Genomic DNA, 23,810 nt, shown 5'->3' with positions numbered 1-23,810 from the left:
CGAAATTCCCGAAATTCCCGAAATTCCCGGGGTTTTCCAGAGGGTTTGGGGGGAAAATGGGATTGGGAAGGGACAAAATTCCCGAAATTCCCTAAATTCCTGGGGTTTTCCGGGGTTTTCCAGAGGGTTTGGGGGGAAAATGGGAAAAATGGGATCGGGAATGGTCAAAATTCCCCAAAATTCCCAGAATTCCCGAAATTCCCGGGGTTTTCCAGGAGTTCTGGGGTGGAAAAAGGGGAAAAACGGGATTGGGAAGAGTCAAAATTCCCAAAATTTGGGGTTTTTTCCATGAAGTTTTGGTGGAAAAAGAGGGAAAAACGGGATTGGGAGTGGCCAGAATTCCCAGAATTCCCAGAATTCCCAGAATTTGGGGTTTTCCAGGGGTTTGGGTGGAAAAAGGGGAAAAACAGGATTGGGAAGGGTCAAAATTCCCAGAATTTGGGGTTTTTCCACGAGATTTTGTGGGAAAAGAGTTAAAAAATGGGATGGGGAGAGCCCAGAATTCCCAAAATTTGGGATTTTCCCGAGGTTTTACCCCAAATCCGGGAGCAGGAATTCCCGGAATTCCCGGAATTCCTGGAATTCCCGGGATTTTCCCACCTGTAATCCTGGAGCTGCTCCTGGATTTCCGGGATAACGAATTCCTGAGCTTCCAGCAGGAGAGGCCGGAAGTCGTCGCCGCTCCGGAGGCGAAATTCTGGGAATTCCGGGAAAATCCGGGAAAATTTGGGATCTTGGGAAAGCTCCCGGAGCTCCCAGCTCCTTCCCAAAGCTCCCCCAGGGATTTTTGGGAATCTGGGAAAAGTTTGGGAATTGTTTCCGGGTTTGGAAGCTCCAGGGGATCCCGGAATTTTTGGGAATTCCGGGAGAGGTTTGGGAATTCCCGGATTCCGGAGGGAAATTCCCGGAATTCTGAACTCACCGAGCTCGGCCAGGAGCTGCTCCGGGAGCTTCACACGGAGGGGCTGGAAAACAGGGAAAAGTCACCCCAAAATCCCGGAATTCCTGGAATTCCAGCCCCAAAATCCCGGAATTCCAACCCAAATCCCGGAATTCCAACATAAATCCCGGAATTCCAACCCCAAATCCCGGAATTCCAACCAAAATCCCGGAATTCTGTCCCCAAATCCCGGAATTCTGCCCCAAATCCTGGAATTCTGCCCCAAATCCTGGAATTCCAACCCAAAATCCCGGAATTCCAACCAAAATCCCGGAATTCCTGGAATTCCAGCCCCAAATCCCGGAATTTCAACCAAAATCCTGGAATTTTGCCCGGAATTCCAACCCAAAATCCCGGAATTCCAACCCCAAATCTCGGAATTCCAACCCAAAATCCCGGAATTCCAACCAAAATCCCAGAATTCCAACCAAAATCCCGGAATTCTGTCCCCAAATCCTGGAATTCCAACCCCAAATTCTGGAATTCTGCCCCAGATCCCAGAATTCCAACCAAAATCCCGGAATTCCAACCCCAAATCCCGGAATTCCAACCCAAAATCCTGGAATTCTGCCCCAAATCCCGGAATTCCAACCCCAAATCCCAGAATTCCAACCCAAATCCCGGAATTCCAACCCCAGATCCCGGAATTTCAACCCCAAATCCTGGAATTCCAACCCCAAATCCCGGAATTCCAACCCAAAATCCTGGAATTCCAACCCAAAAATCCTGGAATTCCAACCAAAATCCCGGAATTCCAACCAAAATCCCGGAATTCCAACCCCAAATCCCGGAATTCCAACCAAAATCCTGGAATTTCAACCAAAATCCCAGAATTCCAACCCAAAATCCCGGAATTCCAACCCCAAAATCCCGGAATTCTGCCCCAAATCCCGGAATTCCAACCCCAAATCCCAGAATTCCAACCCAAATCCCAGAATTCCAACCAAAATCCCGGAATTCCAACCCAAATCCTGGAATTCCAACCCAAATCCCGGAATTCCAACCCAAAATCCCGGAATTCCAACCCCAGATCCCGGAATTTCAACCAAAATCCCGGAATTCCAACCCCAAATCCCGGAATTCCAACCCCAAATCCTGGAATTCCAACCCCAAATCCCGGAATTCCAACCCAAAATCCCGGAATTCTGCCCCAAATCCCGGAATTCCAACCCCAAATCCCAGAATTCCAACCCAAATCCCAGAATTCCAACCAAAATCCCGGAATTCCAACCCAAATCCTGGAATTCCAACCCAAATCCCGGAATTCCAACCCAAAATCCCGGAATTCCAACCCCAGATCCCGGAATTTCAACCAAAATCCCGGAATTCCAACCCCAAATCCCGGAATTCCAACCCCAAATCCTGGAATTCCAACCCCAAATCCCGGAATTCCAACCCAAAATCCTGGGAATTCTCCCAAAAATCCCAGAAATTCCCTCCAAAATCCAGGGAATTCCTTCCCAAATCTCACAAATTCTCCCTAAAATCCCCGAAATTCCTCCAAAAATCCCAAAAATTCCCCCAAAATCCTGGGAATCCCCCCCAAAAATCAAAAAAATTCCCCTCAGAATCCCAGGAATTTCCCCCAAAATTCCCCAAAATCCTGGGAATTCCCTCCCAAATCCCAGGAATTCCCTCAAAATCCCAGAAATTCTCCCTAAGATCTCAAAAATTCACCAAAAATCCCAGAAATTCCCCCAAATCCCGGGAATTCCCCCCAAAATCCTGGGAATTCCCCCAAAAAATCCCAAAAATTCCCTTCAAATCCCAAAATTCCCCCCGAATCCCGGGAATTTCCCCCAAATCCCAGGAATTCCCCCAAAATCCCGGGAATTTCCCCCAAATCCCAGGAATTTCCCCCAAAATCCCAGGAATTCCCCCCCAAAATCCCAAAAATTCCCTTCAAATCCCAAAATTTCCCCCGAATCCCAGGAATTCCTCCCCAAATCCTGGGAATTCCTCCCAAATCCCGGGAATTTCCCCTGAATCCCAGGAATTCCCCCCAAAAAATCCCAAAAAATTCCCCTAAAATCCCCAAAATTCCCTTCAAATCCCAAAATTTCCCCCAAAATCCCGGGAATTCCCCCCAAATCCCTGGAATTCCCCCCAAAAATCTCCCTAAAATCCCAGAAATTCCCCCCCAAATCCCAAAAATTCCCCCCAAAAATCCCAAAAATTCCTCCCCAAATCCCAAAATTCCCCCCAAATCACAGGAATTCCTCCCGATCCCTGGAATTCCCCCCAAAAATTCCCCTCAAATCCCAAAAATTCCCCCCCAAATCCCGGGAATTCCCCCCAAATCCCAGAAATTCTCCCTAAAATCCTGAAAAATCCTCCAAAAATCCCAGAAATTCTCCCTAAAATCCTGAAAAATCCACCAAAAATCCCAAGAATTCCCCCCCAAATCCCAAAATTTCCCCCCAAAAATCCCAAAAAATTCCCCTAAAATCCCAAAAATCTTCCTAAAATCCCAAAATTCCCCCCAAATCCCAGGAATTCCCCCCAAATCCCAGGAATTCCCCCCAAAAATCCCAAAAATCTCCCTAAAATCCCAAAATTCCCCCAAAATCCCAGGAATTTCCCCCCAAATCCCAAATTTCCCCCCGAATCCCAGGAATTTCCCTCGAATCCCAGGAATTCCTCCCCAAATCCCTGGAATTCCCCCCAAAAATCTCCCTAAAATCCCAAAAATTTCCCCCCCAAATCCCAAAATTCCCCCCAAAATCCCGGGAATCCCCCCCGAATCCCGGGAATTGCCGTCTCTCACGGCGCTCCTGTCCAGGAAGAGGCTCCAGACGTCTCTTCCCAAGGCTCGGGAATCTCCGGGATCGCCCTGGCGGCACCAGAGCTCCGAGCACAGGTGGAAAAGCTGCGGAAAAACGGGAATTTGGGGGAAATCCTGGGAATTCTGGGGGAAATCCTGAGGATTTGGGGAGAAATCCTGGGAATTTGGGAGAAATCCTGGGAATTTGGGGGGAAATCCTGGGAATTCTGGGAGAAATCCTGGGAATTTGGGGAGAAATCCTGGGAATTTGGGGAGAAATCCTGGGAATTTGGGAGAAATCCTGGGAATTCTGGGAGAAATCCTGGGAATTCTGGGAGAAATCCTGGGAATTCTGGGGGAATTCTGGGAATTCTGGGAGAAATCCCGGGAATTCTGGGGGAAATCCTGGGAATTCAGCAAAAAACCCAGGAATTTTGGGAGAAATCCCAAGAATTTGGGGAGAAATCCTGGGAATTCTGGGAAAAATCCTGGGAATTTTGGGGAAATCCCAGGAATTTTGGAGAAATCCTGGGAATTTGGGAGAAATCCTGGGAATTTGGGAGAAATCCTGGGAATTCTGGGAGAAATCCTGGGAATTCTGGGAGAAATCCTGGGAATTCAGCAAAAAACCCAGGAATTTTGGGAGAAATCCCAAGAATTTGGGGAGAAATCCTGGGAATTCTGGGAAAAATCCTGGGAATTTTGGGGAAATCCCAGGAATTTTGGAGAAATCCTGGGAATTTGGGAGAAATCCTGGGAATTTGGGAGAAATCCTGGGAATTCTGGGAGAAATCCTGGGAATTCTGGGAGAAATCCTGGGAATTCAGCAAAAAACCCAGGAATTTTGGGAGAAATCCTGGGAATTTGGGAGAAATCCCGGGAATTCTGGGAGAAATCCCAAGAATTTGGGGAGAAATCCTGGGAATTTGGGGGAAATTCTGGGAATTCTGGGAGAAATCCTGGGAATTCTGGGAGAAATCCTGGGAATTTTGGGAGAAATCCTGGGAATTTTGGGGAAATCCCGGGAATTTGAGAGAAATCCTGGGAATTTGGAAAAATCCTGGGAATTTGGGGGAAATCCTGGGAATTTGGGAGAAATCCTGGGAATTTGGGGGAAATCCTGGGAATTCTGGGAGAAATCCTGGGAATTCTGGAGAAATCCTGGGAATTTGGAGAAATCCTGGGAATTTGAGAGAAATCCCGGGAATTTGGGAGAAATCCTGGGAATTTGGGAGAAATCCTGGGAATTCTGGGAGAAATCCTGGGAATTTGGGGAGAAATCCTGGGAATTTGGGAGAAATCCTGGGAATTCTGGGAGAAATCCTGGGAATTTGGGGGAAATCCTGGGAATTCTGGGGAAATCCTGGGAATTCTGGGAGAAATCCTGGGAATTCTGGGAGAAATCCTGGGAATTTGGGGAGAAATCCTGGGAATTTGGGGAGAAATCCTGGGAATTTTGGGGAAATCCTGGGAATTCTGGGGAAATCCCGGGAATTTTGGGGAAATCCCGGGAATTTGGGGAGAAATCCTGGGAATTTGGGGAGAAATCCTGGGAATTCTGGGAGAAATCCTGGGAATTCTGGGAGAAATCCTGGGAATTTGGGGAGAAATCCTGGGAATTTGGGGAGAAATCCTGGGAATTCAGCAAAAAACCCAGGAATTTTGGGAGAAATCCCAGGAATTTGGGAGAAATCCCAGGAATTCAACAAAAATCCCAAAAATTTTGGGAGGGAATCCTTGAAATTTCGGGGAGGGAATCCCTGGAATTTGGAGAAAATTCCAGGAATTTTGGGGGAAATCCTGGGAATTCTGACAAAATCCTGGGAATTTGGGGGGGGAAATCCCCGGGATTCAGTGAAAATCCTGGGAATTCTGACAAAATCCCGGGAATTTTAGGGGAAATCCTGGGAATTCTGACAAAATCCCGGGAATTTTAGGGGAAATCCTGGGAATTCTGACAAAATCCCGGGAATTTTGGAGGGAAATCCCTGAAATTTTGAGGGGAAATCCCAATAAAATCAGCAAAAATCCTGGGAATTCTGAGAAAATCCCGGGAATTTTTCGGGGAAATCCCGGTCTGGGGTTCCTGGGATTCCCGGGAATGTCGGGAATTCCGGGAATTTTGGGAATTTTGGGAATTTTGGGGCTCACCAGGGGGGTGGGGTCGGCCTGGGAGAAGAGGAAGCGCAGGAAAACCCCGAGATGAGCCGGGCGGGATCGGAGCAGCCGCAGGTCCCGGAACACGGAATCCACCTGGAAAAACACGGGAAAAACATGGGAAAAACACGGGAAAAACACGGGAAAAACACGGGAAAAACACGGGAAAAACACGGGAAAAACACGGGAAAAACACGGGAAAAACAACGGGAAAAACACGGGAAAAACACGGGAAAAACACGGGAAAAACACGGGAAAAACGTGGGAAAAACAACGGGAAAAACACGGGAAAAACATGGGAAAAACACCGGGAAAAACACGGGAAAAACACGGGAAAAACACGGGAAAAACACGGGAAAAACGTGGGAAAAACAACGGGAAAAACACGGGAAAAACATGGGAAAAACACCGGGAAAAACACGGGAAAAACACGGGAAAAACACGGGAAAAACACGGGAAAAACACGGGAAAAACGTGGGAAAAACGTGGGAAAAACGTGGGAAAAACAATGGGAAAAACACGGGAAAAATAACGGGAAAAACACGGGAAAAACACGGGAATGGGGACCAGAAAAATGGGAAAAAAACCTGGAAAAACGGGAATGGGGATGGGAAAAATGGGAATGGGGACAGGAAAAATGGGAATGGGGACAGGAAAAATGGGAAAAACCCGGAAAAATGGGAATGGAGATGGGGAAAAATGGGAAAAACGGGAATGGGGACGGGAAAAATGGGAAAAAAACCTGGAAAAACAGGAATGGAGAGGGAAAAAATGGGAAAAACGGGAATGGAGACCAGAAAAACACGGAAAAATGGGAATGGAGAGGGGGAAAATGGGAATGGGGACAGGAAAAATGGGGAAAAACCCCAGAAAAATGGGAATGGGGACGGGAAAAACCCGGAAAAATGGGAATGGAGAGGGAAAAAATGGGAAAAAATGGGAATGGAGACCAGAAAAACACGGAAAAACGGGAATGGAGAGGGGGAAAATGGGAAAAAAACCCAGAAAAATGGGAATGGGGACAGGAAAAACCCGGAAAAATGGGAATGGAAATGGGAAAAATGGGAAAAATGGGAAAAAAACCCGGAAAAATGGGAATGGAGATGGGAAAAATGGGAAAAACGGGAATGCGGACGGGAAAAATGGGAAAAAAACCCGGAAAAACAGGAAAGGGGATGGAAAAAATGGGAAAAACGGGAATGGAGAGGGGGAAAATGGGAAAAAACCCCAGAAAAACGGGAATGGAGATGGGAAAAACCCGGAAAAATGGGAATGGAGAGGGAAAAAATGGGAAAAAATGGGAATGGAGCCAGGAAAAATGGGAAAAAAACCTGGAAAAATGGGAATGGGGACGGGAAAAATGGGAATGGAGATGGGAATAATGGGAATGGAAATGGGAAAAATGGGAAAAATGGGAAAAATGGGAAAAATGGGAAAAATGGGAAAAAACCCCAGAAAAATGGGAATGGAGATGGGAAAAATGGGAAAAATGGGAAAAAAACCCGGAAAAATGGGAATGGAGATGGGGAAAACGGGAAAGACCCAGAAAAATGGGAATAAAGCTGGGAAAAATGGGAAAACCAGGAATGATGGAGCCAGGAAAAATGGGAAAAACCTGGAAAAACGGGAATGGAGATGGGATCCATGGGAAAAACCAGGGAAAAATGGGAAAAAAATGGGAAAAAATTCCCTTCCAGAATCCCAGCAAAAATTCCCAAAATCCCCCCAAAAATTCCCAAAATCTCTCCCCAAAATCCCCCCAGAAATTCCCTAAAATTCCCTTTCAAAATCCCAAGAATTCCCAGAAATCCCATCCAAGAATTCCCAAAAATTCCTCCTGAAATCCCCCCAGAAATTCCCAAAATTCCCAAAAAAATCCCTCAAAATCCCACCTGGAATTCCCAAAAATCCCAAAAAATCCCCTCCAGACTCTGGAATTCCCAGAAATCCCTCCCCAATTCCCGGAATTCCCGGAATTCCCGGAATTCCCGGCATTCCCACCTCGTCTCCTTCGTCCTCCTCCTCTTCCTCCTCCTCGGGGCCGATGATCCGCGGCCGCTCCGATCCCTATCCCGGAAAAAAACCGGGATCAAAATCCTGGAATGGCCTCGGGGGCTTTTCCCGGGATTTTCCAGGGCTTTTTCCAGGGATTTTCCCAAAATTTTCCCAAAATTTTCCCAGGATTTTTCTGGGATTTTTCCCAGAATTTTCCCAAAATTTTCTGGGATTTTTCCCAGGATTTTTCTGGGATTTTTCCCAAAATTTTCCCGGGATTTTCCTGGGATTTTCCCAGAATTTTTGGAGATTTTTCCCGGGATTTTTCCCAGGATTTTCCAGGAATTTTTGTGGGATTTTCCCGGGATTTTTCACGAGATTTCTCCCAGGATTTTCCCGGGGATTTTCCCAAAATTCCCCCGGGGATTTTCCAGGGATTTCCCCCGGGATTTTCCCAGATTTTTCCTGGGATTTTCACAGAATTTTCCTGGGATTTCTCCCAAGAATTTTCCTGGGAATTCTCCCAGGATTTTTCCGGGATTTTCCTGGGATTTTAAATGGATTTTCTTGGGATTTCTCCCAAGATTTTCCCAGAGATTTTCCTGGGAATTTTACTGAGAATTTTCCAGGGATTTTCCCAGAATTTTCCAGAGGATTTTCCCAGAATTTTCCTGAGAATTTTCCCAGGATTTTTACGGAATTTTCCCGGGATTTTAAAGGGATTTTCTTGGGATTTCTCCCAAGATTTTCCAGAGATTTTCTGAGTATTTTCCCAGAATTCTCCTGGGAATTTTCCCGTGATTTTCACAGGAATTCCAGGGATTTTTCCCAGGATTTTCCTAAGATTTTCCAGGAATTTTCCAGGGAATTTTCCCAGGATTTTCCAGGGATTTTCCCAGAATTTTCCAGGGATTTTCCCAGAATTTTCCTGGGATTTTCCCAGGATTTTCCAGGGAATTTTCCCAGAATTTTCCAGGGATTTTCCCAGGATTTTCCTGAGATTTTCCCAGGATTTTCCAGGGATTTTCCCAGGGTTTTCCCAGGATTTTCCTGAGATTTCCAGGGAATTTTCCAGGGATTTTCCCAGAATTTTCCCAGGATTTTCCAGGGAATTTTCCCAGAATTTTCCAGGGATTTTCCCGGAATTTTCCAGGGAATTTTCCAGGATTTTCCAGGAATTTTCCAGGGATTTTCCCAGGATTTTCCAGGGAATTTTCCCAGAATTTTCCAGGGATTTTCCCAGGATTTTCCCAGGATTTTCCCAGGATTTTCCCGGGATTTTCCAGGGAATTTTCCCAGGATTTTCCAGGGATTTTCCCAGAATTTTCCAGGGATTTTCCCGGGATTTTCCAGGGTTTTCCCAGGATTTTCCCGGGATTCTCCGGGGTTTTCCCGGGATTTCCCCCACCTGGATGTGGCCGAGGCGGGAGCCGAGCTCGGGGGAGCTCCGGGGGCTGCCGGGTTGGGAAAATCCGGAATTCTGAGCCTGGGAGAGGCGGGAAGGGAAAATTCGGGATCAGAATCCAACAAAAACCCAGCCCAGGAGGGAAAATTATCCCAAATTATCCCAAATTATCCCAAATTATCCCAAATTTTCCCTGGAATTTTTCCCAAATTTTCCCTGGAATTTTCCCCCTCTGTTTCCCCCAATTTTTCCCAGAATTTCCCCAAATTTTCCCTGGATTTTTCCCGCCCTTTTCCCAAATTTTTTCCCAAATTTCCCTCAGATATTCCCGCCCTTTTCCCCATTTTTCCCTGGATTTTTCCCACCCTTTTCCCAAAATTTTCCCAGATTTCCCCCGGATTTCTCCCGATTTTTCCCTGGATTTTTCCCAAATTTCCCTTGGATTTTTCCCCAACGTTCCCTGGAATTTTCCCACCCTTTTCCCAAATTTCCCCTGGATTTCTCCAGAATTTTCCTGGATTTTTCCCCAATTTTCCCAAATTTTTCCCCAATTTCTCCTGGATTTTTCCCGACTTTTCCCCAAATTTTTCCCCAATTTTCCCCGGATTTCCCCTGGATTTTTCCCAAATTTCCCCCAGATTTTTCCTGGATTTTCCCTGGATTTTTCCCGAATTTTCCCAGATTTTTCCCCAGTTTTCCCCGTATTTTTCCCAAATTTCCCTGGATTTTTCCCCAATTTCCCCCAGATTTTTCCTGGATTTTCCCTGGATTTTTCCTGAATTTTCCCAGATTTTTCCCCAATTTTCCCCGTATTTTTCCCAAATTTCCCTGGATTTTTCCCCAGATTTTTCCCCAATTTCCCCCGGATTTTCCCGGATTTTTCCCCAATTTTCCCTGGATTTCCCCTGGATTTTTCCCAAATTTCCTCCGGATTTTTCCCTGGATTCTTCCCAGATTTTTCCCCAATTTCCCCTGGATTTTCCCCCGATTTCCCCCAGATTTTTCCCCAATTTTCCCCAATTTTCCCTGGATTTTTCCCAAATTTCCCCCAGATTTTTCCTGGATTTTCCCCTGGATTTTCCCCGGATTTTTCCCCAGATTTTCCCTGGATTTTCCCCCAATTTCCCCCGGATTTTTCCCCAATTTTCCCCGGATTTTTCCCGCCTTTCTCCCTGGATCCTGCCCTGACCTCTCCGAGGTTCGGGATCCGCTCGGGGCCGGATTCCGGCCCCTCCTCCCCGTCCTGGGAATCCCGGGAAAAGCGACCCCGGAGCCGCGGGGACCCCGAGCCCGACCCCGGGAACGGCTCCAGCGGCCCCAAATCCTGGGAAAAGGCAGCGGGAAAAGCGGGAATGGGGGAATTCCAGGAATTTCCAGTGTGGGAATGGGGGAATTCCGGGAATTTCCAGTGTGGGAATGGGGGAATTCCGGGAATTTCCAGTGTGGGAATGAGGGAATTCCGGGAATTTCCAGTGAGGGAATGAGGGAATTCCGGGAATTTCCAAAGCAGGAATAGAGAGAATTCCGGGAATTCCCAGGAAATGAGGGTTTGGGAAAGGCGGGAATGAAAAAAGTGGGAAAAACTGGGAAAAAAGTGAGAAAAGAGTCGGAAAAAGTGGGAAAAAGCAGAAAGAAGTGGGGAAAAAGTGGGAAAAGAGTGGGAAAAAGCAGAAAAAAGTGGGAAAAACTGGGAGAAAAGCAGAAAAAAGTGGGAAAAGAGTGGGAAAAAGCAGAAAGAAACGGGAAAAAAGTGGGAAAAATGGGGAAAAGCAGAAAAAAGTGGGGAAAAATGTGGTAAAAAAGCAGAAAAATGTGGGAAAAGAGTGGGAAAAAGTGAGAAAAAGCGGGAAAAAAGGGGGAAAAAATGGGAAAAAGCAGAAAAAAGTGGGGAAAAAGTGGGAAAAAGAGGAAAAAAAGTGGGAAAAAAGGGGGAAAAAGTTGGAAAAAAGTGTGAGAATGTGGGAAAAAAGTGGGAAAAAAGCAGAAAAAAGTGGGAAAAAGTGGGAAAAAGCAGAAAGAAATGGGAAAAAAGTGGGGAAAAATGGGGAAAAGCAGAAAAAAGTGGGAAAAGAGTGGGAAAATGCAGAAAGAAATGGGAAAAAATGGGGAAAAGTGGAAAAAAGTGTGAGAAAGTGGGAAAAAGCGGGAAAAAAGTGGGAAAAAGTGGGAAAAAGCAGAAAAAAGTGGGAAAAGTGGGAAAAAAGTGGGAAAAAAGCAGGAAAAAATGGGAAAAGTGGGAAAAAGTGGGAAAAAGCAGGAAGAAAGGGGGAAAAAATGGGAAAAAGCAGAAAAAAGTAGGAAAAGAGTGGGAAAAAAGTGGGAAAAACGAGGAAAAAGTTGGAAAAAAGTGTGAGAAAGTGGGAAAAAGTGGGAAAAAAGCAGAAAAAAGTGGGAAAAAGTGGGAAAAAGCAGAAAGAAATGGGAAAAAAGTGGGGAAAAATGGGGAAAAGCAGAAAAAAGTGGGAAAAGTGGGAAAAAAGTGGGAAAAAAGCAGAAAAAAGTGGGAAAAGTGGGAAAAAGTGGGAAAAAAGGGGGAAGCAAGTGGGAAAAAAGTGGGAAAAAGAGGAAAAAAAGTGGGAAAAAAGTGAGAAAAAGAGGAAAAAAGTGGGAAAAGTGGGAAAAAGCGGGAAAAAAGTGGGAAAAAAGTGGGAAAAAGAGGAAAAAAGTGGGAAAAAAGTGGGACTAAAGCAGGGGAAAAGCGGGAAAAAGCGGGAATGAGGGTGGGATTCCCGGAATTCCAGGATTACCGCGGATCCCTGGGATTCCTGCAGGATTTTCAGCTGCAGTTGGCTCAGGCGGCGCCGGGCTCCCTCCAGCTGCTCCTCCACGGCCGCGCCCGGATTCCGCAGCCGCAGCTCCTGGAAACGCTGCGAGAGAATTCCCGGGATTCCCAATGCTCCTCATCCCGGAAAATCCACGGAAATCCCGGGAAAATCCAAGCCAGATTCGGGAATGGGATTTTTTGGGGTTTTCTGGGAATTTTCTGGGGTTTTTCTGGGTTTTTTTTGGATTTTTGGGGGATTTTCTGGGAATTTTATGGAATTTTCTGGGATTCTCCTGGGATTTTCTGGGGTTTTTATGGAATTTTCTGGGGTTTTTCTGGAATTTTCTGGGATTTTTCTGGGAATCTTCTGGGGTTTTCTGGGGTTTTTTGGGGTTTTTATGGAATTTTCTGGGGTTTTCTGGGATTTTTTTGGGGTTTTCTGGGTTTTTTTGACTTTTTTTTTTATTTTCTGGGAATTTTCTAGGGGTTTTGGGGATTTTCTGGGAATTTTATGGAATTTTCTGGGATTTTTCTGGGAATTTTCTGGGATTTTTCTGGGAATTTTCTGGGGTTTTCTGGGTTTTTTAGGGATTTTCCGGGAATTTTCTGGGGGTTTTGGGGATTTTCTGGGATTTTCCTGGGATTTTCTGGGATTTTTCTGGGAATTTTCTGGGGTTTTTTGGGGTTTTTATGGAATTTTCTGGGGTTTGTCTGGAATTTTTTGGGATTTTCTGGGAATTTTCTGGAGTTTTCTGGGATTTTTTGGGGGTTTTTCTGGAATTTTCTTGGGTTTTTATGGAATTTTCTGGGATTTTTCTGGGAATTTTCTGGGGTTTTTTGGGGTTTTTCTGGAATTTTCTGGGATTTTTCTGGGATTTTCTGGGATTTTCCTGGAATTTTCTGGGATTTTTGTTTTCTGGGGTTTTCTGGAGTTCTCTGGGAATTTTCTGGGGTTTTTCAGGATTTTCCAGGGAATTTTCTGGAATTTTCTGGGATTTTTCTGGGGTTTTCCAGGAATTTTCTGGGATTTTCTGGAAATTTCCTGGGGTTTTTCAGGATTTTCTGGGAATTCTTTGGGAATTTTCTGGGGTTTCCTGGGAATTTTGCTGGGATTTTCCCAGGGAATTCCAATGGTTTTCCCAGGGATTTTTCCTGGGAAAGGAACAATTCCCAACAATTCCAACCCCAAAAAATCCCGGAAAATCCCAGCCTGGCACCACCAGGAATTCCAGGAATTTTTTGGGGGGGGTTTCCTGTGAATTTTCCTGGGGGAAAAGCGGGAATGGGGCGGGAAAAGCGGGAATGGGGTGGGAAAAGTGGGAATGGGGTGGGAAAATTGGGAATGGGGTGGGAAAATTGGGAATGGGGTGGGAAAATTGGGAATTCTGGGGGTACCTGGAGCTCGGCCTCCTCCTGGCGCAGCATCCGGCGCAGGATCTGAGCGGCGTGACGCTGCAGCTCCGCATCCTGAACAACGGGAAACGTGGGAATGGGAAAAATGGGAATGGGAAAATGGGAATGTGGGAATGGGAATGGGAATGGGAAAATGGGGAAATGGGAATGGGAATGGGAATGGGAATGGGAATGGGAAACTGGGAATGGGAAAATGGGAATGGGAAAATGGGAAAATGGGAATGGGAATGGGAATGGGAAACTGGGAATGGGAATGGGAATGGGAATGGGAATGGGAAAATGGGAATGGGAATGGGAATGGGGGAATGGGAATGGGAATGGGAATGGGGGAAAATGCGAATGGGAATGGGGGAATGAGAATGAGGATGGGAATGTGGGAATGGGGGAATGGGAATGGGAATGGGAAAATGGGAATGGGAAAATGGGGATGGGAAAATGGGAATGGGAATGGGGGAAAATGGGAATGGGGGAATGGGAATGGGGGAAAATGGGAATGGAAATGGGGGAATGGGAAAATGGGAATGGGATTGGGAATGGGGGAAAATGGGAATGGGAATGGGAATGGGGATGGGGGAATGGGAATGTGGGATTGGGAATGTGGGAATGGGAATGGTAATGTGGGAATGGGGGAAAATGGGAATGGGGGAAAATGGGAATGGGAATGGGATTGGGAATGGGAGAATGGGAATGGAAATGGGAATGGGAATGGGAAAATGGGAATGGGAATGGGGATGGGAATGAGGATGGGAATGGGGATGGGAAAATGGGGATGGGAAACTGGGAATGGGAATGGGGAAATGGGGATGGGGGAATGGGGATGGGAAAATGGGAATGGGAATGGGAAAATGGGGATGGGAAAATGGGAATGGGAATGGGGGAAAATGGGAATGGGGGAATGGGAATGGGGGAAAATGGGAATGGGAATGGGAGAATGGGAATGTGGGAATGGGAATGGGAATGGGAATGGGGGAAAATGGGAAAATGGGAATGCAGGAATGAGAATGAGGATGAGAATGTGGGAATGTGGGAATGGGAATGGGGGAATGGGAATGGGAATGGGGATGGGAAAATGGGAATGAGGATGGGAATGGGAATGAGAAAATGGGAATGGGGGAATGGGGAAATGGGAATGGGAATGAGGATGGGAATGGGAATGGGGAATGGGAATGGGGAAATGGGAATGGGAACGGGAATGGGAAAATGGGGATGGGGATGGGAATGGGAATGGGAAAATGGGAATGGGAAAATGGGAATGGGGAAATGGGAATGGGAAAATGGGAATGGGGGAATGGGGGGATGGGAAAATGGGAATGGGAATGGGAATGGGAATGGGAAAGTGGGAATGGGGGAATGGGAACGGGAAAGTGGGAATGGGGGAATGGGAATGGGAAAATGGGAATGGGGGAAAATGGGAATGGGAATGGGAATGGGGAAAATGGGAATGGGAGAATGGGAAAATGGGAATGGAAATGGGGACGGGATTGGGAATGCGGGAATGGGATTGGGAATGTGGGAATGGGGAAAATGGGACTGGGATTGGGAATGTGGGAATCTGGGAATGACCTGGGGGGGGGTGGGATCCCCTCAAGGAATTTTGGGATCTCCTGGGGAGGATCTGGGGTCACCTGAAGGAATTTTGGGATCGACCGGGGGAACTTTGGGATTCCCCTGATGGAATTTTGGGATTCCCCTGATGGAATTCCGGGATTCCCCTGATGGAATTCCGGGATTTCCTCCGGAATTCCGGGATTGCCTCTGGAATTGTGGCTCACCTGGAGGGGCCTGGGCTCGGTGATGAGCTGGGGGGGCCCTTGGGGAGATCCTGAGGGTTCCGGCTCCTGCCGGGATCCCGGAATTCCCACGGATCCGGGGGGGGATCCCAGCAGGGTCAGGGCCACGTAGGCACCGGCTGGAATAAAAAAAAAAACAACAAAAATGGGAAAATTTAATAAAACAAAGGAAAAATTCCAGGGAAAGTTTGGGATCAAGAAGGAAAATTTACACAGGGAAAAGGAAAAAAAAAAAAATCCCAGGGAAAAAATCCTGGGAGAAATGAGAGTGAGAAGAATTCCTGGGAAAATCTGGGATCAAGAAGATTCCAAAAAAAAAGTCCTGGGAAAAGGGAATGAGAAGGAGAAACTTCCAGGAAAATGGGAGGGAAAGGATTGCCGGGAAATATTTGGGATAAAGGGGGTGAGAAAAATTTCCAGGAAAAATTTGGGATAAGAAACGAGAAAAAAATTCCAAGAAAAAAAATTCCCAGAAGAGGAGAATTCCCAGGAAAAATTTGGGATGATATGAAGGATTTCCTGGAAAAAAATGGGTGGAAACGCTTCCAGACTCCCCTAAAATCCCTGAAAGATGGAAAAATTTCCCCCACCCGCCCCAGATCCGCCTTTTCCTATGGAATTGGGAGAGAATTCCCGGGAATTCCGGACTCACACTTGATCAACTTCACCACTTCCAGGTGGGAGCTGTTGCTCACCATGGTCCCGTTCACCTGCGGAACAAAAAAACCGGGAAAAGCTCGGGAAAGGGGAGGGAAAAATTAATAAAAAAGGGCTGGAAAAATTCCGGGAATTCCCGGAGGGAATTTGGGATTCGGGGAATGCCAACCTTGACGATGCGGTCGCCCTCCTGCAGCCCGGCCCTCATGGCGGCCCCACCTGGATACGGATTTACCGGGAATGTTCCGGAAGGATTTTCCCCTTCCCTCAAGCCCAGAACCCTCCTCAACGCCGATTATTCCCGATTTTCCCAATTTTCCCACTTTTTTCCCACGATTTTCCCAAGTTTTCCTTCAGTTTCTCCATTGTTTTCTTCCTTTTTCCCAGGTTTTTGCTTTTTCTCCCGTTTTCCCCCTCATTTTCTCCATTTTCTTCAATTTTCCCGCCATTTTCTGCCTCATATTCCCGCCATTTTCTCCCTCATTTTCCCGCCATTTTCTCCCTCACATTCCCGCCATTTTCTCCCTCATTTTCCCGCCATTTTCTCCCTCACATTCCCGCCATTTTCTCCCTCATTTTCCCGCCATTTTCTCCCTCACTTTCCCGCCATTTTCTCCCTCCCTTTCCCGCCATTTTCTCCTCTGTTTTCCCGCCATTTTCTCCCTCATTTTCCCGCCATTTTCTCCCTCCTTTTCCCACCATTTTCTCCAGTGTTTTCCCGCCATTTTCTCCTCTGTTTTCCCGCCATTTTCTCCCTCACGTTCCCGCCATTTTCTCCAGTGTTTTCCCGCCATTTTCTCCCTCATGTTCCCGCCATTTTCTCCCTCCTTTTCCCGCCATTTTCTCCCTCACATTCCCGCCATTTTCTCCCTCACATTCCCGCCATTTTCTCCCTCACATTCCCGCCATTTTCTCCCTCATTTTCCCGCCATTTTCTCCCTCATTTTCCCGCCATTTTCTCCCTCACTTTCCCGCCATTTTCTCCCTCCCTTTCCCGCCATTTTCTCCCTCCCTTTCCCGCCATTTTCTCCAGTGTTTTCCCGCCATTTTCTCCCTCACGTTTCCCGCCATTTTCTCCCTCGTTTTCCCGCCATTTCCTCCCTCATTTCCCGCCATTCCCCCCCAGGCTGAGGATGGTGATGGACGAGGAGATCCCTGGGCATTGTCCGGCCTCTCCGGCCCCGTGTCCGGTTGTGTGTCCAGCCCAGTGTCCGGCTGTGTCCGTCTGTCCAGCCCGGTGTCCGGCTGTGTCTGTCAGTGTCCGTCACTCCGGCTGTGTCCGGCTGTGTCCGTCAGTGTCCGTGTGTCTGTCAGTGTCCGTGTGTCTGTCAGTGTCCGTCAGTGTCTGTCAGTGTCTGTCAGTGTCCGTCAGTGTCCGTGTGTCTGTCAGTGTCCGTCAGTGTCTGTCAGTGTCCGGCAGTGTCCGGCAGTGTCTGTCTGTCCGTCAGTGTCCGTCTGTCTGTCAGTGTCTGTCAGTGTCTGTCAGTGTCTGTCAGTGTCCGTGTGTCTGTCAGTGTCTGTCAGTGTCCGTGTGTCCGTCAGTGTCCGTGTGTCTGTCAGTGTCTGTCAGTCTCTGTCAGTGTCCATGCGTCTGTCAGTGTCTGTCAGTGTCTGTCAGTGTCCAGCAGTGTCTGTCAGTGTCCAGCAGTGTCTGTCAGTGTCCAGCAGTGTCCGTGTGTCTGTCAGTGTCTGTCAGTGTCTGTCAGTGTCCGTGTGTCTGTCAGTGTCCAGCAGTGTCCGTCAGTGTCCGTCTGTCAGTCAGTGTCCGTGTGTCCGTACCTGGCCGCACGGACTGCACGAGCACAACGCGGTCGCCGCTGACGGTGAAGCCGAAGCCATGCTGGTCCCGCTGGATGATCACACAGCGCTGGACCAGACCTGGGAGCGGACACACGGACACCACACGGACACACGGACACACGGACACACACGGACATGGACATGGACACACGGACACCACAGGGACACACGGACACCACATGGACACATGGACACACGGACATGGACACACGGACACACGGACACACGGACACACGGACACGACATGAACATGGACATGGACACACGGACACCACATGGACACACAGGGACACATGGACACACGGACACACACGGACATGGACACACGGACACACATGGACACATGGACACACGGACATGGACACATGGACACACACGGACACACGGACACATGGACACATGGATGGACACACGGACACACGGACACACATGGACATGGACACACGGACACACATGGACAGGAGGAAGAGGAAGGAATGAGGCTCCGCAGGCCGGGCTCAGGGGTGACCCCCGAGTGACCCCTGAGTGACCCCAATGACCCCTGAGTGACCCCTGGGTCACCCCTGAGTGACCCCCAAGTGACCCCTGAGTGACCCCTGAGTGACCTTTGACCCCTGAGTGACCCCCGAGTGACCCCCAAGTGACCCCCGAGTGACCCCAATGACCCCCGAGTGACCCCAATGACCCCCAAGTGACCCTGAGTGACCCTGAGTGACCCCCGAGTGACCCCTGAGTGACCCCAATGACCCCTGAGTGACCTTTGACCCCTGAGTGACCCCCGAGTGACCCCTGAGTGACCCCTGGGTAACCCCTGAGTGACCCCTGAGTGACCCCCAAGTGACCATGAGTGACCCCTGAGTGACCTTTGACCCCCGAGTGACCCCTGGGTGACCCCCGAGTGACCCTGAGTGACCCCTGAGTAACCTTTGACCCCCAAGTGACCCCCGAGTGACCCCCGAGTGACCGTGGCCGGAATTCCCGCCGGAATTCCCACCTGTGGATTCCGAGGAATCCGAGGGTCGCCGCTGGTGCCGCCGCTCCGAGGGGGAATCCAGGGAAGAGGAGAGGCTGCTCAACCTGCAACGGGAATTCGGGAATTCCGGGAATTCTGGGATTCCGGGAATGACCCCCCCCGGACGCTCTGGGAAATCCCAAACTCGTGGATCCAGAGGGAAATCCGGGAATTCCTTGGAAAACCCCAGGAATGGGGATCCAACCCCTCCCTGAGCCCCTCCCAGTGTTTCCCAAATGTTTTTCCATGGAAAACTCATCCCAAATATCCAATCCTGGCAGGAATTCCTTGGAAATTTCCAGGAATGGGGATCCCTGAGCCCCTCCAGGTGCTTCCCAACCCTTTTTCCATGGAAAACTCATCCCAAATATCCAATCCTGGCAGGAATTCCTTGGAAAACTCCAGGAATGGGGATCCCTGAGCCCCTCCCGGTGCTTCCCAAATGTTTTTCCATGGAAAACTCATCCCAGATTTCCAGCCCTGGCAGGAATTCCTTGGAAAATTCCAGGAATGGGGATCCCTGAGCTCCCTGAGCTCCTCCTGGTGCTTCCCAAATGTTTTTCCATGGAAAACTCATCCCAAATATCCAATCCTGGCAGGAATTCCTTGGAAAATTCCAGGAATGGGGATCCCTGAGCTCCCTGAGCTCCTCCAGGTGCTTCCCAACCCTTTTTCCATGGAAAACTCATCCCAAATATCCAATCCTGGCAGGAATTCCTTGGAAAATTCCAGGAATGGGGATCCCTGAGCTCCCTGAGTCCCTCCCGGTGTTTCCCAAATGTTTTTCCATGGAAAACTCATCCCAAATATCCAATCCTGGCAGGAATTCCTTGGAAAACTCCAGGAATGGGGATCCCTGAGCTCCCTGAGCTCCTCCCGGTGCTTCCCAACCCTTTTTCCATGGAAAACTCATCCCAAATTTCCAGCCCTGGCAGGAATTCCTTGGAAATTTCCAGGAATGGGGATCCCTGAGCTCCTCCCTGAGCCCCTCCTGGTGCTTCCCAAATGTTTTTCCATGGAAAACTCATCCCAAATATCCAATCCTGGCAGGAATTCCTTGGAAAACTCCAGGAATGGGGATCCAACCCCTCCCTGAGCTCCTCCCGGTGCTTCCCAAATGTTTTTCCATGGAAAACTCATCCCAAATATCCAGCCCTGGCAGGAATTCCTTGGAAAACTCCAGGAATGGGGATCCCTGAGCTCCCTGAGCTTCTCCCGGTGCTTCCCAACCCTTTTTCCATGGAAAACTCATCCCAAATATCCAGCCCTGGCAGGAATTCCTTGGAAAATTCCAGGAATGGGGATCCCTGAGCTCCCTGAGCTTCTCCCGGTGCTTCCCAAATGTTTTTCCATGGAAAACTCATCCCAAATATCCAATCCTGGCAGGAATTCCTTGGAAAATTCCAGGAATGGGGATCCAATTCCTCCCTGAGCCCCTCCCGGTGTTTCCCAACCCTTTTTCCATGGAAAACTCATCCCAAATATCCAATCCTGGCAGGAATTCCTTGGAAAACTCCAGGAATGGGGATCCCTGAGCTCCCTGAGTCCCTCCTGGTGCTTCCCAAATGTTTTTCCATGGAAAAATTCCTGGTTCTGAGCTGGGAATTCCCCCTGGATCCCTTTTTGTTGAGGATGAGCCTGAGGAAAATCCGGGAATTCCTTGGAAAACTCCAGGAATGGGGATCCAACCCCTCCCTGAGCCCCTCCCGGTGCTTCCCAAATGTTTTTCCATGGAAAACTCATCCCAAATTTCCAGCCCTGGCAGGAATTCCTTGGAAAACTCCAGGAATGGGGATCCCTGAGCTCCCTGAGCTTCTCCTGGTGTTTCCCAAATGTTTTTCCATGGAAAACTCATCCCAAATTTCCAATCCTGGCAGGAATTCCTTGGAAATTTCCAGGAATGGGGATCCCTGAGTCCCTCCCGGTGCTTCCCAACCCTTTTTCCATGGAAAAATTCCTGGTTCCGAGCTGGGAATTCCCCCTGGATCCCTTTTTGTTGAGGATGAGCCTGAGGAAAATCCAGGAATTCCTTGGAAAACTCCAGGAATGGGGATCCAACCCCTCCCTGAGCTCCTCCCGGTGTTTCCCAACTGTTTTTCCATGGAAAACTCATCCCAAATATCCAGCCCTGGCAGGAATTCCTTGGAAAACTCCAGGGATGGGGATCCCTGAGCTCCCTGAGCTTCTCCTGGTGTTTCCCAAATGTTTTTCCATGGAAAACTCATCCCAAATTTCCAACCCTGGCCCAGCTCGAGGCCGTTCCCTCCTGTCCTGTCCCCATTCCCTGGGATCAGATCCCAAATTTCCCCTGGAAGATCCCGGAATTCCGTCGGGAAGGAAGAAAATCCCAGAAAAAAAACCGGGATTTTTCCATTTCCAGCCCCTTTTCCGGCTTTTCCAGCCTCATTCCCGCTCCTTTTCCCCCCCGGAGACCCCAGACCCCGACGCTGCCCCGAACATTCCCGGCGGATCCGTAGGAAAATTGGGATTAATTAAAATTAATTAAAATGGGAATTATCCCATCCCACAAAATCCCAGGGTTTTTATTCCCGGAAAAAAATCCCCCAAATTTTGGGATTTGTCATTTCCCATTCCCAAATCCCAAAATTCCCATCTGGGGCTGATCCAAAGGTTTTTCCAGAGGTTTTTCCGGCCCCTCTGGAAGCGGCCGGGGCTTAACGAGTCTATTAAAAACTCCTTTAATTCGGCTTAATTAAATCTCCTTAATTGCCTTAATTGGGCGGCCGAGCTCCGGAAATTCCCACAATTCCCGCTCCGGAGGGATCCCAGCCTTTCCCACCTCCCAAAAATTGGGAATTCCCAAAAATTCCGGAGCTGGGAATGAGGAAATTTTACCCAAATCCGGAAAATCCGGGAATTTGGGAGATTCCCAGGGAAATGTTGGATGCGTTTCCTGTTTTTCCGTAGGATTTTCCAGCTGGGAATTCCCAATTTATTTTGGGAATAAAAAACGTTGTAAAAAAACGTTGGAAAATGGGAATTTTTTCCCGTTTTTCTGCCTTTAAACTCAGATTTTTCCATATTTTTTTTTTGGAATTTTCCAGGTTGGAATTTCCCAAAATTTTCCCAAACCAGGAACTTTTTTCCCTTTTTTTTTTCCCTTTTTTTCCCCCTTTTTTTTCCCTTTTTTTTCCCTTTTTTTCCCCTTTTTTTTCCCAGTTCCAGGAAGGAGAAAATATTTTGGGAAGAGTCGGAATTCCCAAAAATCCTTTGGAATCGAGGGGGGAGGAAGGGAAAAAAAAAAAGGGAAAAAAATGGGGAAAAAAATCAGGGAAAAGCCCCAAAAAAAACAGGAAAAAAAAATCTGGGAATTGGGAATTGCTTCCCTGGGAATGTGAGGGGGGAAAGGAAGGAATTGAAGTGGAAAAAAATGGGAATCAAATGAAAATTTTGGGATTCCTCCCCTTTTCCCCCCTTGGGAAATGATCCTGGAATTCCTTGGGAAGCGCCGATTCCTGGGAATTCCTCCCCCATTCCCGGGAATTCCTCGGGAATGAGCTCGGAGCCGCTCCGGGGGCAGCTTGGGGTGGAGCCAGGAGGGGAAAAAAGGGGAAAAAAACCGGGAAAAATCCCAAATTCCCAAGGTTTGGGATGGATCCAGGTGGGAATTCCTTCCCAAAATAAACTGGGAATTCCCAGCTGGAAAAATCTCCCAGAAAACCGGGAAAGAGCAGAGTTTAAAGCAGGAAAAACAGGGAAAAAATTCCCATTTTCCAACTTTTTTTTACCACCGGGTTCCTTCCCAAAATCAGTTGGGAATTCCCAGCTGGAAAATTCCACGGAAAACTGGGAAAAACGGGGGGGAAAATTCCCATTTTCCGACCTTTCTGATCCCTTCCCAAAATGGGGTTGGAATTCCCAGCTGGAAAATTCCAGAAAATCTGGGATAAATCCTGTTTAAAAGATGGAAAAAAAGGGGAAAATTCCAACTTTTCTCTGTTCTATCCATGGTTTTTTGTTCCCGTTTTTTTTTCCAGGGAAAGCAGCGGAGCCGCAGCCCCCGGCAGGGAGGGAAGCAAATGTTGCAAATCCGAGGAGAAATTCCAGAGGGATCCCAAACTCCCGGAATTCCTCCGTGGGAATGTGGAGGGGGGGGGGTGGAAAAAATAATTCCCTGAGATCCCAAATTTTTCTGGATTCGGGAATTCCAAAGGGTTCCCACATTCCTGATTTGTTGGGATTCGGGGAGAAATTGGGAATTGTGGCGATATTCCCGAGGTTTTGCTCCGTAAAAATTCAGGAATTTGATGGGAAAAGCCTTGGGGTCCTCCAGGCTGCTCCTGGAATTTCAGTTTTCCCTGGAAAATCACGGCCTGGAGGGAATTCCAGTGGTCAGAAAGGTTGGAAAATGGGAATTTTTTCCCATTTTTCCTGCTTTAAACCGAGTTTCCGTCGGATTTTCCAGCTGGGAATTCCAAACCCATTCAGGGAAGGAATCCCAGTGGTCAGAAAGGTTGGAAAATTGGAATTTTTTCCCCTTTTTCCTGCTTTAAACCGAGTTTCCGTCGGATTTTCCAGCTGGGAATTCCAAACCCATTTAGGGAAGGAATTCCAGTGGTCAGAAAAGTTGGAAAATTGGAATTTTTTTCCCATTTTTCCTGCTTTAAACCGAGTTTCCGTCGGATTTTCCAGCTGGGAATTCCAGCCCCAGTCAGGGAAGGAATCCCAGGGTCAGAAAGGTTGGAAAATTGGAATTTTTTCCCCTTTTTTCTGCTTTAAACCGAGTTTCTGTTGGATTTTCCAGCTGGGAATTCCAAACCCATCTAGGGAAGGAATCCCAGGGTCAGAAACTTTGGAAAATTGGAATTTTTTCCTGTTTTTCCTGCTTTATCCCAGATTTTGTGCAGGATTTTCCAGCTGGGAATTTCAAACCCATTTAGGGAAGGAATCCCAGTGGTCAGAAACTTTGGAAAATGGGAATTTTTTCCTGTTTTTCCTGCTTTATCCCAGATTTTGTGTGGGATTTTCCAGCTGGAAATTCCAACCCCATTCAGGGAAGGAATCCCAGTGGTCAGGAAGGTTGGAAAATGGGAATTTTTTCCCATTTTTCCTGCTTTAAACCGAGTTTCCATTGGATTTTCCAGCTGGGAAT

General features: G+C 47.9%; 1 protein-coding gene across 1 annotated transcript in view; it reads right to left on the bottom strand.

The window, feature by feature from the left end:
• ARHGEF11 (Rho guanine nucleotide exchange factor 11) overlaps positions 1-23,810 on the bottom strand; it is a 71,597-nt gene that overhangs the window by 45,086 nt on the left and 2,701 nt on the right. The window contains exons 2-15 of the mRNA XM_058860210.1: positions 18,680-18,762; positions 17,665-17,763; positions 16,055-16,104; positions 15,881-15,938; positions 15,211-15,347; positions 13,421-13,492; positions 12,009-12,128; positions 10,451-10,585; positions 9,265-9,342; positions 7,863-7,928; positions 5,856-5,957; positions 3,708-3,809; positions 923-965; positions 601-697 (exon numbers count right to left, since the gene is read on the bottom strand). Coding sequence (XP_058716193.1) covers positions 601-697; positions 923-965; positions 3,708-3,809; positions 5,856-5,957; positions 7,863-7,928; positions 9,265-9,342; positions 10,451-10,585; positions 12,009-12,128; positions 13,421-13,492; positions 15,211-15,347; positions 15,881-15,938; positions 16,055-16,104; positions 17,665-17,763; positions 18,680-18,762 — 1,242 coding nt within the window. The remainder of the gene's footprint in view (positions 1-600; positions 698-922; positions 966-3,707; positions 3,810-5,855; positions 5,958-7,862; positions 7,929-9,264; positions 9,343-10,450; positions 10,586-12,008; positions 12,129-13,420; positions 13,493-15,210; positions 15,348-15,880; positions 15,939-16,054; positions 16,105-17,664; positions 17,764-18,679; positions 18,763-23,810) is intronic.

The sequence above is a fragment of the Poecile atricapillus genome, chromosome 33 (assembly GCF_030490865.1).
Source record: "Poecile atricapillus isolate bPoeAtr1 chromosome 33, bPoeAtr1.hap1, whole genome shotgun sequence".
Taxonomy (NCBI): domain Eukaryota; kingdom Metazoa; phylum Chordata; class Aves; order Passeriformes; family Paridae; genus Poecile; species Poecile atricapillus.
Note: the sequence above shows the minus strand (reverse complement) of the source record. Positions and strands in the feature narration are given on the sequence as shown.